General features: G+C 34.7%; 1 protein-coding gene across 5 annotated transcripts in view; it reads right to left on the bottom strand.

The window, feature by feature from the left end:
• Positions 1 to 4,256: 4,256 nt before the first annotated feature.
• Positions 4,257 to 12,574, bottom strand: part of CREB1 (cAMP responsive element binding protein 1) — a 66,013-nt gene continuing 57,695 nt past the window's right edge. For 3 of the 5 annotated variants that reach the window (XM_036253267.1, XM_036253269.1, XM_036253270.1), the window contains one exon: positions 4,257 to 11,442. In XM_036253267.1, coding sequence (XP_036109160.1) covers positions 11,298 to 11,442 — 145 coding nt within the window. In that variant the 3' untranslated portion in view covers positions 4,257 to 11,297. The remainder of the gene's footprint in view (positions 11,443 to 12,574) is intronic. The other 2 variants (XM_036253266.1, XM_036253265.1) reach the window with 2 other exon arrangements.

The following is a 12,574-nucleotide window of genomic DNA, read 5'->3' as shown; positions in this document are numbered from 1 at the left end:
AGTGTGAGTGCAGAGAGAGTCACGCTTTGTGGAGAGAGTCACGCTTTACACTGAATTTAACCCTTAGACATACTGTACACTTTTATTTCTTGTTGAGACTTATGTTTTTCTACATATTATATACAAATTAGGCCAGTAAATAGGCATTTTCTGGGGCTTGGAACGAATTAATCCAGTTTCCATTATTTCCTATTGGGTTTCATTGCTTCGGTTCTCGAACAATTTGGTTCTCGACCGTCCTCCTGGAACGAATTATGTTCGAGAACCGAGGTATCACTGTATTTCAAAAAATTCAAGAAGAAGCAAGACTTCCAAAATCGTTTTATGAGGCCAGCATAATTCCAATTCCAAAAATAGAAAAAGTCACCACAAAGAAAGAAAACTACAGGCCAATATCCCTGATGAACATAGATGCCAAAATCCTGAACAAAATACTAGCAAATTGGATCCAGCAATACATCAAAAAAATTATTCACCATGACCAAGTGGGATTCATCCCAGGGATGCAAGGCTGGTACAATATTAAAAAATCAATAAATGTGATATACCACAAAAATAAAGTGAATAAAAACCACATGATCATATCAATAGATGCTGAAAAAGTATTTGACAAAATCAAGCATCCATTTCTGATAAAAAAGCTCAGCAATGTGGGAGTAGACGGATCATATCTCGACATAATAAAGACCATATATGAAAGACCTATAGCCAACATCATACACAATGGGCAGAAACTAAAAGCATTTCCCTTAAGAACAGAAACAAGACAGGGATGCTCACTTTTGCCACTCTTTAACATAGTAGTGGAATTCTTAGCCACAGGAATCAGACATGAAGTAAAAATGAAAGGGATCCAAATCGGAAAGGAGGAAGTGAAACTGTCATTATTTGCAGATGACATATTATACATAAAAAACCCTAAAGACTCCATCAAAAATCGACTAGACTTAATAAATGAATTTGGCAAAGTAGCAGGATACAAAATTAACATCAAGAAATCGATGGCATTCTTATACACCAATGATAAACTCACAGAAAGAGACACTGAAAAAACAATCCCATTTACCTTAACGGCAAAAAAATTAAGATACCTAGGAATAAACTTAACCAAAGAAGTAAAGGACCTCTTTGTAGAAAACTACAGGACATTGAAAAAAGAAATAGAGGAAGATATAAAAAAGTGGAGCCCTGGCCGGTTTTGCTCAGTGGTTAGAGCATCAGCCTGCGGTCCAGAGAGACCCAGGTTTAGTTCCCACTAAGGGCGCGTACCTCGGTTGCAATCTGTCCCCGGCCTTCGTTGATCATGCATGTTGCAGCCACTCGATGTGTCCCTTTCATGTCAATGTTTTTTTCTCTCTCTCTTCCTCTGTCTTCCCTCCCACTCTATCTGAACAAAATATGGAAAACGTCCTTGGGTGAGGATTAAAAAAAAAAAAAAAGTGGAAGCACATAACTTGTTCATGAATTGGAATAATTAACATCATGAAAATGTCCATATTACCCAAAGCAATCTATAGGTTCAACGCAATCCCCATCAAAATACCAATGCCATATTTCACAGAACTAGAACAAATACTTCAAAAGTTCATATGGAAACAAAAAAAGACCCCAAATGGCCACAGCCATCTTGAAAAAGAAGGATAAAGTAGGTGGGATCACAATACCAGATATCAGGTTATATTACAAAGCGACTGTAATCAAAACAGCCTGGTATAGGCACAAGAACAGGCATATAGACCAGTGGAACACAACAGAGAACCCAGAAATGGACCCAAGACATTATGCTCAATTAATATTTGACAAAGAAGGCAAGAGCATACAATGAATAAAGACAGCCTCTTTAATAAATGTTGTTGGGAAAATTGGACAGCTACATGAAAAAAAAATGAAACTAGACCATCAACTTACACCATACACAAAAATAAACTCAAAATGGATGAAAGACTTAAATGTAACCCGTGAATCCATAAAAATCCTAGAAGAAAATGTAGGCTGCAAAATTTCGGACATCACACACAGCAGAATTTTCACTGATACATCACATAAGGCAACAGAAACAAAGGGAAGAAGGAACACATAGGACTACATCAAACTAAAAACCTTCTGCACAGCAAAAGAAACAACCATCAAAATGGAAAGGCAACCCACTGTATGGGAGAGCATCACTGGCAATGATACATCAGATAAGGGGTTAATTTCCAAAATATATAGAGTACTCATACAACTCAACAAAAGGAAGACAAAGAACCCAATTAAAAAATGAGCAGAGGGCCCTGGCTGGTTTGGCTCCGCGGTTAGAGCGTCGGCCTGCGGTCTTGAGAGACCCGGGTTCGGTTCCCACTAGGGGCATGTACCTCGGTTGCAGTTTGTCCCCGGCCCTGGTTGGGTCTTGTGGGTGGCAGCCATTCGACGTGTCCCTTTCACGTCGATGTTTCTCTCTCTCTCTCTCCCTCCCACACTCTTTCTGAACAAAGAATGGAAAAAATGTCCTCGGGTGAGGATAAAAAAAAATGAGCAGGGGAACTAAATAGACAACTCTCCAAACAGGACATACAAATGGCCAAGAGACATATGAAGAAATGCTCAACATCACTAATCATCAGAGAGATGCAAATTAAAACAACAATGAGGTATCACCTCACACCTGTCAGAATGGCGGCCCACCAACCATCATCAAACAACAAGTGTTGGCAAGGGTGTGGAGGAAAGGGGACTCTAGTACACTGCTGGTGGGAATGCAGACTGGTAAAGCCACTATGGCAAACAATATGGTGTTACCTCAAAAAAACTAAAAATTGAACTGCCATTTGACCCAGTGATCCCACTTCTAGGAATATACCCTAAGAAGCCTGAAACACCAATCAGGAAGAATATATGTGCCCCCATGTTCGTAGCAGCACTATTTACAATAGCTAAGATCTGGAAACAGCCTACGTGTCCATCAGTAGACGAATGGATAAAAAAGCAGTGGTACATATACACAATGGAGTACTATGCAGCTGTAAGAAATAACGATCTTTTATCCTTTGAGACGACGTGAAGGGACCTGGAAAGTATTATCCTGAGTGAAACAAGCCAAGCAGAAAAAGACAAATACCACATGATCCACTTGTTTGTGGAATATAATGAACATAACAGTCTGAGGAATAGGGTAGACCCAGAGACGTGGAAGTAGGGTACAGACTGACAATCCCCAGAAGAGGGGGTGGTAGGGGGAGGGAAGAGATAAACCACAGAACTTATATGCATGTACGCATAACCAATGGACATGGACAACAAAGCCAGGGACGGGGTGGGGGTGGGGGGATGGGGAGGAGGGTGTCAATGGTGTAAAAAAGGAAAAACATCTGTAACAAAACAAAACAAAACAAAACAAAATTAGGAAAGGACTTGAACACATTTCTCCAAACAAGGTACACAGATGGCCAACAAACATATGCAAAGATGCTAAACATTAGTCATTAAGGATCTGCAAATCAAAACCACAATGATACTTCACCCCCATGAGTATGGTTATAATTTTTAAAAAAGGAAAATAATAGTGTTATCCAGCATGTGGAGAACCTGGAAACCTCATACTTCACTGGTAAGAATGTAAAATGGTACAGAAACCAAGGAAGTTTTGCAGTTCCTCAAAAAGTTAAATAATTATATGACCCAGCAATTTCACTTCTAGGTATATACGTATACCCCCAAACAATTGAAAACAGGGGCTCAAATATTTGTACATGAATGTTCCTAGAAGCACTATTCACAATAGGCAAATGGTGGAAATCCAAATATCCATCAACAGGTAAACCGTTGGCATAAATTTAAGCAGTGGATTATTGTTCAGCCGTGAACAGAAATGATTAATGCTAAAATGTGGAGGAACCTCAAAAACATGCTAAATGAAGGAAGCCAGACACAAAAGGTTACATACTCTATGACTTACATGAATTATCCAGAATATGTACATACTATAGAAACAGACTGCTGGTTGGGAGGCTGGGGGGAAGGGGGAATGAAGAGTAACTCTTTACTGGGTAAGGTTTTATTTTACTATAATGAAAATATTTTTGAACTAGATACAGGTGGTGATGGCACGCTGTTAATGCACAAAATTGTTTACTTTAAAACGGTGGATTTTGTTTTATGGATTGCTTCAAAAAAAAAAAAAAAAAAAAAAAAAAAAGCCTTCAAACTCCTGGAAATTGCCTTTCTCTTCACTTGTTAGGCCATTAGAATTCTAAATCCCAATTTGGTCAACGTGCTTAAGAAAGATGTGGAAAAATTAAAGATGCACAATGAGATGAAGGTAACACTGACCAAGGCAGTGCTTTTCTGGGTTTTTGGCTTAAGCAGTGTAGTAGATAGTGGCATCATCTATGGAAAAATTAAAACAAACAAAAACAGCTGAAGGAAGTACAGATATAGAGAAATTAAGTTTTGTTTTGGCCATGTGTTTTACAATCTGAGTGGAGATGACAAATATGAGCCTGGAGCCCAGGGCTAAAATTGTAAATGAGCAAGTGACAGCAAAGGCCGTGTGACTAGAAGGCACTGCTTGTTACTGGTGCTCCATCACGCACCTGAATGTGGCTGGACAAGTGCGGCAATCTGCCCATTGTCCCTATTAACATCACCTTTTCACTCTCAAAAATGTCTGTATAACAAATTATGTGGCCACTCTTCGTATAAAAGAAAGAATGTAGGTCAGATAATTCCTTTAATACAATGGCAGGTGTTAACAGACTTCATAAACACATCATGACAATTTAAAGTACTTAAGAATAAATGCAACTGCTATTTTCAGAAACGGAATCAATGGTAAATAGTCTTTTATTCTTATGCTTTAAGCAAAGCAGATTAATCACATTCCCTCCTTTGATATGATCACAGAACTTCAGCATTATAAGGGGACCTGAGAAGTTATCAAGACTTATTGTTCTTTCAATGCAAACATGCATTTTATGACACTAGAGATAGCTGGTCATGTCTCCCACCAGTTCTCAACAGAGCAGTAACATCTCCAAGTCTTCAAATAGGCACTGTTCAGTCTTACTGAACAAAGAAATCTTATGCAAAAATGAGGAAGACAGTAAAATTAACTGAAGATATGTTCTTGTTGCTTAAATTAGTTTCCTGTTGCTATGCAACACAAGCTTGTGATATATTCTAACAGAACTTTTGCTCATTTAACAAAAGTAATAAACGTTAAGTCCAAGAAAATAGAGATTAACACTACTAGCAAAAACCAAGATACAGAAATCCCATCCCCAAAAAAGAGACTTAGAGTTTTTAAAAGCATGTTTATGTGACTGCACATAAATGTGTGTAAAAGGGCATTATGACAGTTTTTACCACAAAGATTACAGTAAGAAAAAGCACTTTATGACAATATTTCACAAATTCACAAGGACCATTTTAATATACAAAGCAATGCTACCATTCTGAACACAAAGCAGCTAATATGTACATAGTGTTAATAAAATGCTTTATAACTCAGTACATTTTTTCTTTACACAGATAAAGCACAAAAAGATTTAAGTAAAAAAATTAAAACAGGGATGTTTCTAGAATGTAGGAAATTTTATTAGAAATGTATTTTCCTCATTATATTTATTTATTTAGTATTCAACTCCAATAGCAACATCAGAGTTGAAAATCAATACCCTGTTTTGTGCTGATAATTTTGGGGGGAGGTATTTGTAACCCCAATCCTCAAGGGAAAACCAAAAAAGCAAACACCGTTCTCTCTAGAAACTTCCCTGATTATATTGTTTGTAAAAAGTTTCAAGTGGTACATCTAGGTTAGGAATATTCCTTTTTGGGGTGGGGATGACAACTGACATGTGGACAAATCAGTCAGGAACAACTTTACATGGAAAACTGCTAACTAGCACTCTTCTTTGCCACCCCTAATAATCTATACTTACAGAAAAATGTTGACAAATTATTTCCCACTTTTAATATAAATAATTTTATTACATACACAAATTGGAGTGGCACCTGGATAAAAATACGTCTATAAAGCATTTACCAATTCAATTTTAAAAACATAAGAAAATAAACCTCCCAAACACAATGCTAGATCATTTCACTTGGCCAACTAACCTAAGATCATATCTGCAGGGATTTTCTTCCTTCCCTACGAAATTTCAGCTATCTCAGATTTACTTTCATATCTGAGATGCTCCTCAGACAGAAGCTTGGAAATGCTATACTTCCATAGGCAAGTATTAAATAATGCCTGTATAAAGTAGGTAAAATTTGAATTTCCTATTTGACCCTTTTCAAAGACATTTTCTGAATTCTGTTCATTTTCCTTTTTCTTGCTGGTGAGAATTTAAAATGTATCATGATATACCAAGCTAGGACCTGCACCCACAGTACCAGAATGCAGACAGGTCAGTATTTTCTCTGTGCTAAACAACTCTGCCTGTTTGATAATATCAATTTTGCTTCACAGGCTTTGTTCTATTTTTTTTTTTCTATTTTTATTTTTTTTTTAAAAAATAAATTTCAAGCTAAAACACCTGAAATATAATCCCTCCATTCAAACATTATCTGGTCCCTCTTAAAGTTTGTCTGCCCCTGAGGACGCATACAAAGGCTTAAGCTACATTCACTAATCAGTAAGAACTTATCATAAGCATGAGAGACAGATGGAACTTCAGCACCCTGTTTGATTTATTTGAAATTCTTCCATACTGACTCAGCTTCATGATATGTTCAACCCCGCAGGGATTAGTGCCTCTCTTAGCCATTGATTCTATAGTTAAGGAAACCAGTTCCTAGTACATACAGTGACTGTGCAGTTAACTTAAAAAAGTCAACATATTAACATTAAAAGTATTCAAGATGTATGTAAGCCACTCAAAAGTTCTAGTTGTGCTTTGTACAACTGAGTGAGCAAGTTTATCCCACAACTTTTCACCAACAGGCTTACTAATAAGCACATTTCACTTTCTCCCTCCTCATCTGAAATCAGTCAAATTTAGGCAGCATCTATTTGATGTCAACAAGGCCAATTTTCAGTGAAATATATTTAGTCAAATGATTATATGTGGTTTCCATTATGACAATAATCAACTGTCTTGAAAATTATTTTACCATTCTGGACAAATCCATGGACATCTTGGCTTTCTATAGACAGTATTAATGTTGGGGTGAGGATAAAAGTCTCATTTAAAATTGGAAATATTTATTCACTTCAGTTGCTTTTCTTTCTATCTTTATCCATGATGAAAAAGAATAAGGGTTAGGACCCATCTTCTAATTAATGGGACTAGTCGAATCTAATTGCCTGATTTCTTTTACAACTATAAGGCTAGCTGATAGGTGCTAACATATTTTAATCAATGAGAAGTTTTCATTTTAAAAAGTCCCAATATTTGAAGAAAGGAGAAAGACATAAAAAGTCAGTTGACAATTAATTGATGAGGGAATTTCTCAAGTTGCTAATGCCCAAACCGGGTCATTTTTAAAAGTGCAAGTTACACCAAACATTTACAAAGAATATAATGTAAATATAATCCAAACAAATATACAATTTTTGTATTAAGTCAATGGGAAGCAATATACCAACAGTTTTCAGGGCTACAAAGGCAATACAATAAAGCCTCTTGAAAATAACTGAAAAGGTATATAACCACTATTTCTAACACACTTTAATTCAAAATCTTAACTTTGAAGTATGAGCTTTATTTAATCCTGCAAAATGAAGCAAACTTTTTGATCTTCAAAATAAAGAGACAAATGTATGCTGACTGTAGCTGATCACAGAATTTAAAAAATATTAAAAATGAAAAGAAGAAATCTAGATTGAAGTCACTTCAAGTAAGTAAAAGCATCCTGGTTTAAACAAACTTGTTTCTTCCTAAGCCTTTGTATGATTCCACATGTCACCCGAATGGTCAAAATGATAGTAGGGATTAGGCTTGAGAGACACAGGACTTCGGATTGGACAGCCTGCCTGGCTGGTATTGTGCTTTCAGATACTAGCACTGCTGCTGACCTATCATCAAAACACATTTTCTGACAAAATCCCTGCTCAAATGAAAATACCAAAATTCCTCCCCCAGGATGACTTCTGAAATACCAGTGGTACCCTTTAGAGGCTATCTTTAAAATGTTCTTACCACTGTTATAGCTGCCAGAGACAAAGCATAAAATCCAAATACTTTGGGGGTGGAGGGGAGTTTTCAAGTGACTAGTAACATATTTAAAATATCAAGCCAAAGAAAATTAACAATAAGAAAAAAAAAAACACTTGGAAGAAAATTAGAAGACAAAAATCAATCATGAGTGCTGGAGTAATGCAGTCCAAGAAACTACCAAAAGGTATGCAATAGAACACGCAAAAATGTAAAATTTCATCTGACCTCAATATACTATAATACTCAGCATTCCTGACTTAAGAGCTCTCAGAGCTTCAGATTATATACTGTATGTATATATATATATATGTACACGTATATTATACAAATGCCATTCCCCCCAAGAATATCTAAATGAACAGAGCACCCATGACAGTATTATGGTTGCCAATATGGTACTTGAGTTGGAAAAAGAATGAACTTAAAATTATATCGATATCAATTTTTTAATAATGTGAACACATTGGATCTAGCCCTTTCTAAACCATTTTTCAGTTAAACACTATCAAAGCTTGAAAACTAATAAGAGTAATATCAAAAATAAACCCCTCCCTCTTTATTTTTATTAATCTGTCCTATAGATAAAAGTGCCACATGGCCCTATATTTGTAAAGTGATACCAAACTATTATCTAGGCAAATCAGTAGCATATGTACAGATTCCTATGATGACAGTTCCATTCCCTTTTGGCCAATATGAAGAGCAAAAAAACAATTATTACTAGTAATGTGGCCACATATGTGTTGGCTACAAGATTTTTTTTTATTATGTCATTTTATTAATAAAAATTCTCAAAGTTGCATGCTTAAAAACTAACACCTGTCCCCCAATTCTTGTGTAAAACAAAGTCTGCACAAAAGACTTGCTTTCTATCTATATAAACTGAAATCTTCAAGTCTCTCCGAGGGTCTAAAACAGATTTAGCAACAGAATACATTTGTTACCTCACCATTAAGTTACTGACTTCAAACCAGTGCAATCATCCTCGAGGTACAAAGGACCCAGTCTTTAAAATTTACAAATCCAACCAGCTAATATGGAAGTGATTGCCTTGATTTATCAGGGACTGAGGACCACCAAATTTCTAATTAAATAGAAAGCCCCAACTTTTGAAAATTGTTTAACTTTAGTTTACAACTTGCTAAATACTAGGTAATTTTTATTTATAAAGCTATGACATTCAAAATGTCCACTTTGACATTTTGACTCATTATGAAATAATTCTAGTTGGTGAACAGATTTATGATTTTGCTTGGTTTCTGTTAAACCAGTTTTGGGAAATGACATCTCTGTGCTAGTATACAAATAAATTTTATGCTATAACTTTCCCCATTAGCTCAGCAGGATAAACATCAAACTTTACAGTCGTTTGAAAGCCTTCTTGAGAATCTGGTGTATTGTCCAAATATACTACACCACTCAATTCTTAGAATGATGCTCCTTCATAAACTCTGTTCATCCTTGAAAAAAGACAATGGTTTGTTACAAACAAAAATATACCATTTACAAATATTAATTAAAAACCTCACTTTTCAAAATTGACCCAATAAACACTCATCTGCATATTTTAACACATTAATAAAGTAAACTTTAAAAAGTAACCCATGATAAAGCATAAAACAATAATTTTCTAGACTCTCTTCTAAAAGAAATAACCTTCTCAAATGAGAAATTACATCTAACATTATGTCAGTTTCCAATTTTAAAAATCCACCTTAGTCTTATTTTTCTTTTAAAGGATAACTTTTAGATTTATCAGGTTTAGGGAATTAAATGAATAATTAATAAAAAGTAGTACTGGAAACAATGTTATGATACATACAAACACAGACTGTTATAGTTAGGAGTCAAAAAAGTTATCTCATAGAATGACAAAAACTATATAGCATATTGGAAACCCAAAGCATAATTATCCTTTTTTAGAAGAAAATAAAACACATTTTGCAAGAATAATAATCCAAATATTGTAGTACAGCAGTCATTCAAACATGTCTGAAGAAAATTACTTTCCTTGTTACATCTAATAGTGTACTTTTTAGAGCTATATCCTTACAACTTCATTAAAAAAATTCACTAGAGATACTCTGTTAAAGTATGTTAATATGGAAAAGATTTAAAATAAGTATTTTTCTACAACACAACATTTTATAAACAAATATATCACTTTGCTTTACTTAAAATCTTGAAGGCTTTCCTGTTGGTGGTATAATGTAAATACAAATGGGAACGGTTTAATTAGAAAAAAATTTTAAGTAAATGAGTGACAATATAAATATTTTTGAAGGCGATGACAAAAACATTTATTAAAAAACCTTGTTATATAGCTCAGAGGGCTGGTTTGAGTAAAGAGCATCTTTTCACTAAGAATTTAGTACTAACTAAAACAAACTTTGTACTTATATTTACTTCAATTTAATTTAAAATTAAAATACCATGCTTTTTTCATTCAGTTGGTTACTTCTTTTAATGTATTCAAAAATGTTGAACACATACAGAACTGAATTAAGAAGCAACAACTGCCCTATGGAAGAGCTGTAGTTAATACAGAAAGTTTTTAAGAATTAAGGACAAGTTTTCAATATTGAAGAGAATGTACATAGAAGCACTCCAAATTCATTCTTAGTTTCTTCAACACCATACTAAAATTCTTTAGAGGGTATGTCTTTTAACAATTTTACATAATTCACAATGAAAATGTGAAAAAAACATGTCAATTTGGCAATCACACTTCTTCATTGCACCTTACTTACTTTACGCACGCGGCCCACACATTACTTCAGCTCAAGAGGCTGCGGTAATTCTGTCCCTAAGCACAAACCTTGAAATGATTAAAAATTTTTTTTCATTTCCTCATTTCCCCCATCAATTTACAAGTAAACCAATTATTACTTCTTGAGGAAGGTGGGGGATGAAATGCAGAAGTGTCTTCATGATTCCTGGTGCTGAAAATTTCTTGAGGGGAGAAGTGGAGGCAGGTGTAGGAACATTCACAGTTTAATGCAAAAGCACAAATGAGTGAAATTCTGTAGCTGCTTTCAGGCAGTTTTGCGCATAGAAAAAAAGAAATGTTTAGAAAATAAAATGTTTATTTTGTCTTTCTGGTTGTGGCCAAGCCAGTTCTTTGTCCACCGTAACAGGTGAAATTTAAATCCCAAATTAATCTGATTTGTGGCAGTAAAGGTCCTTAAGTGCTTTTAGCTCCTCAATCAGTGTCTTGTTTTGGTTTTCAAGCACTGCCACTCTGTTTTCTAAACATTTCACATATTCTTTCTTCTTTCTACGGCATTCTCGCGCTGCTTCCCTATAAGCAAAAAAGGACAGAAAATACTATGTAACATTTCTGTACCACTTATTTTGGGTTGGAATACACTTCGTTTTTTAGAAATTTAGCTCATATTATTTAAAAATATTATAAATTCAGCATTTAAAAAAGTACAGAACAAGTTGAAAACTGCCTTATATAAACATTTCCTTTTAATATACCATATAAGTTTGATTTAAAAAATCCCATATGTGAAAGCCCCACAATCAAACGTGCTGAACAATCACTGAAAAATCACATTTTTAAAATGTTTATTAAAATGTTCTACATCATGCCTATAAAACTTGAAATTCTATTAATATCAGTAACTAAGAAAATGTTAAGTAAATTTAAGTGTGAAAAACATTCTTTAAATACAAAGATCTCACAAACTCATTTTTTCAAGGCATTTAAAAAATCTAACAGTCTCTTCAACAAATGATCTTGAAAAGACATGCAAAAGAAGAAAGTTGGACCCCAAACCATATACAAAATTTAAATCAAGTAGATTAAAGACCTAAATGCCAAGACATAACTAGAAGAAAACAGCGGAAAAGCTTTAAGACAGTGGATTTGCCAGTGATTTCTTGACTAAGTCACCAAAACCACTGGCAACAAAAGTAGAAGTAAATATGAAAGCAAATATGAAACTACATCAAACTTCCTACAGAATGGGAGAATATTTGCAAATCATATATTTGATAAGGAGTTAATATCTACAACAAATAACCTGCTTAAGAAATGGGCCAAGGACTCGAATAAACATTTCTCCAAATAAGATATACAAATGGCCAACAAGCATATAAAAAGATGCCCAACATCAATATAATCATTAGAGAAATGAAATTCAAAACCACAATGAGGAATATCCTCACAGCCTCGGATGGCTACTATAACAACTACCCAAACAGCAAATAACAAGCGTTGATGGGGGTGTGAGGAAATCTGTAAACATATACACTGTTGGTAAGAAGATAAAATGGTGCAGCTACTATAGAAAACACTATGGCAAGTCCTCAAAAAATTAAAAATAGAATTACCATATGGCTCAGCAATCTCACTTCTGGGAATATATCCAAAAGAATTTAGAGCAGGATATCAAAGAGTTTGCATACCCATGTTCATAACAGCA

Source organism: Molossus molossus, unplaced genomic scaffold (genome assembly GCF_014108415.1).
Source record: "Molossus molossus isolate mMolMol1 unplaced genomic scaffold, mMolMol1.p scaffold_m16_p_11, whole genome shotgun sequence".
Classification (NCBI taxonomy): Eukaryota; Metazoa; Chordata; class Mammalia; order Chiroptera; family Molossidae; genus Molossus; species Molossus molossus.
Note: the sequence above shows the minus strand (reverse complement) of the source record. Positions and strands in the feature narration are given on the sequence as shown.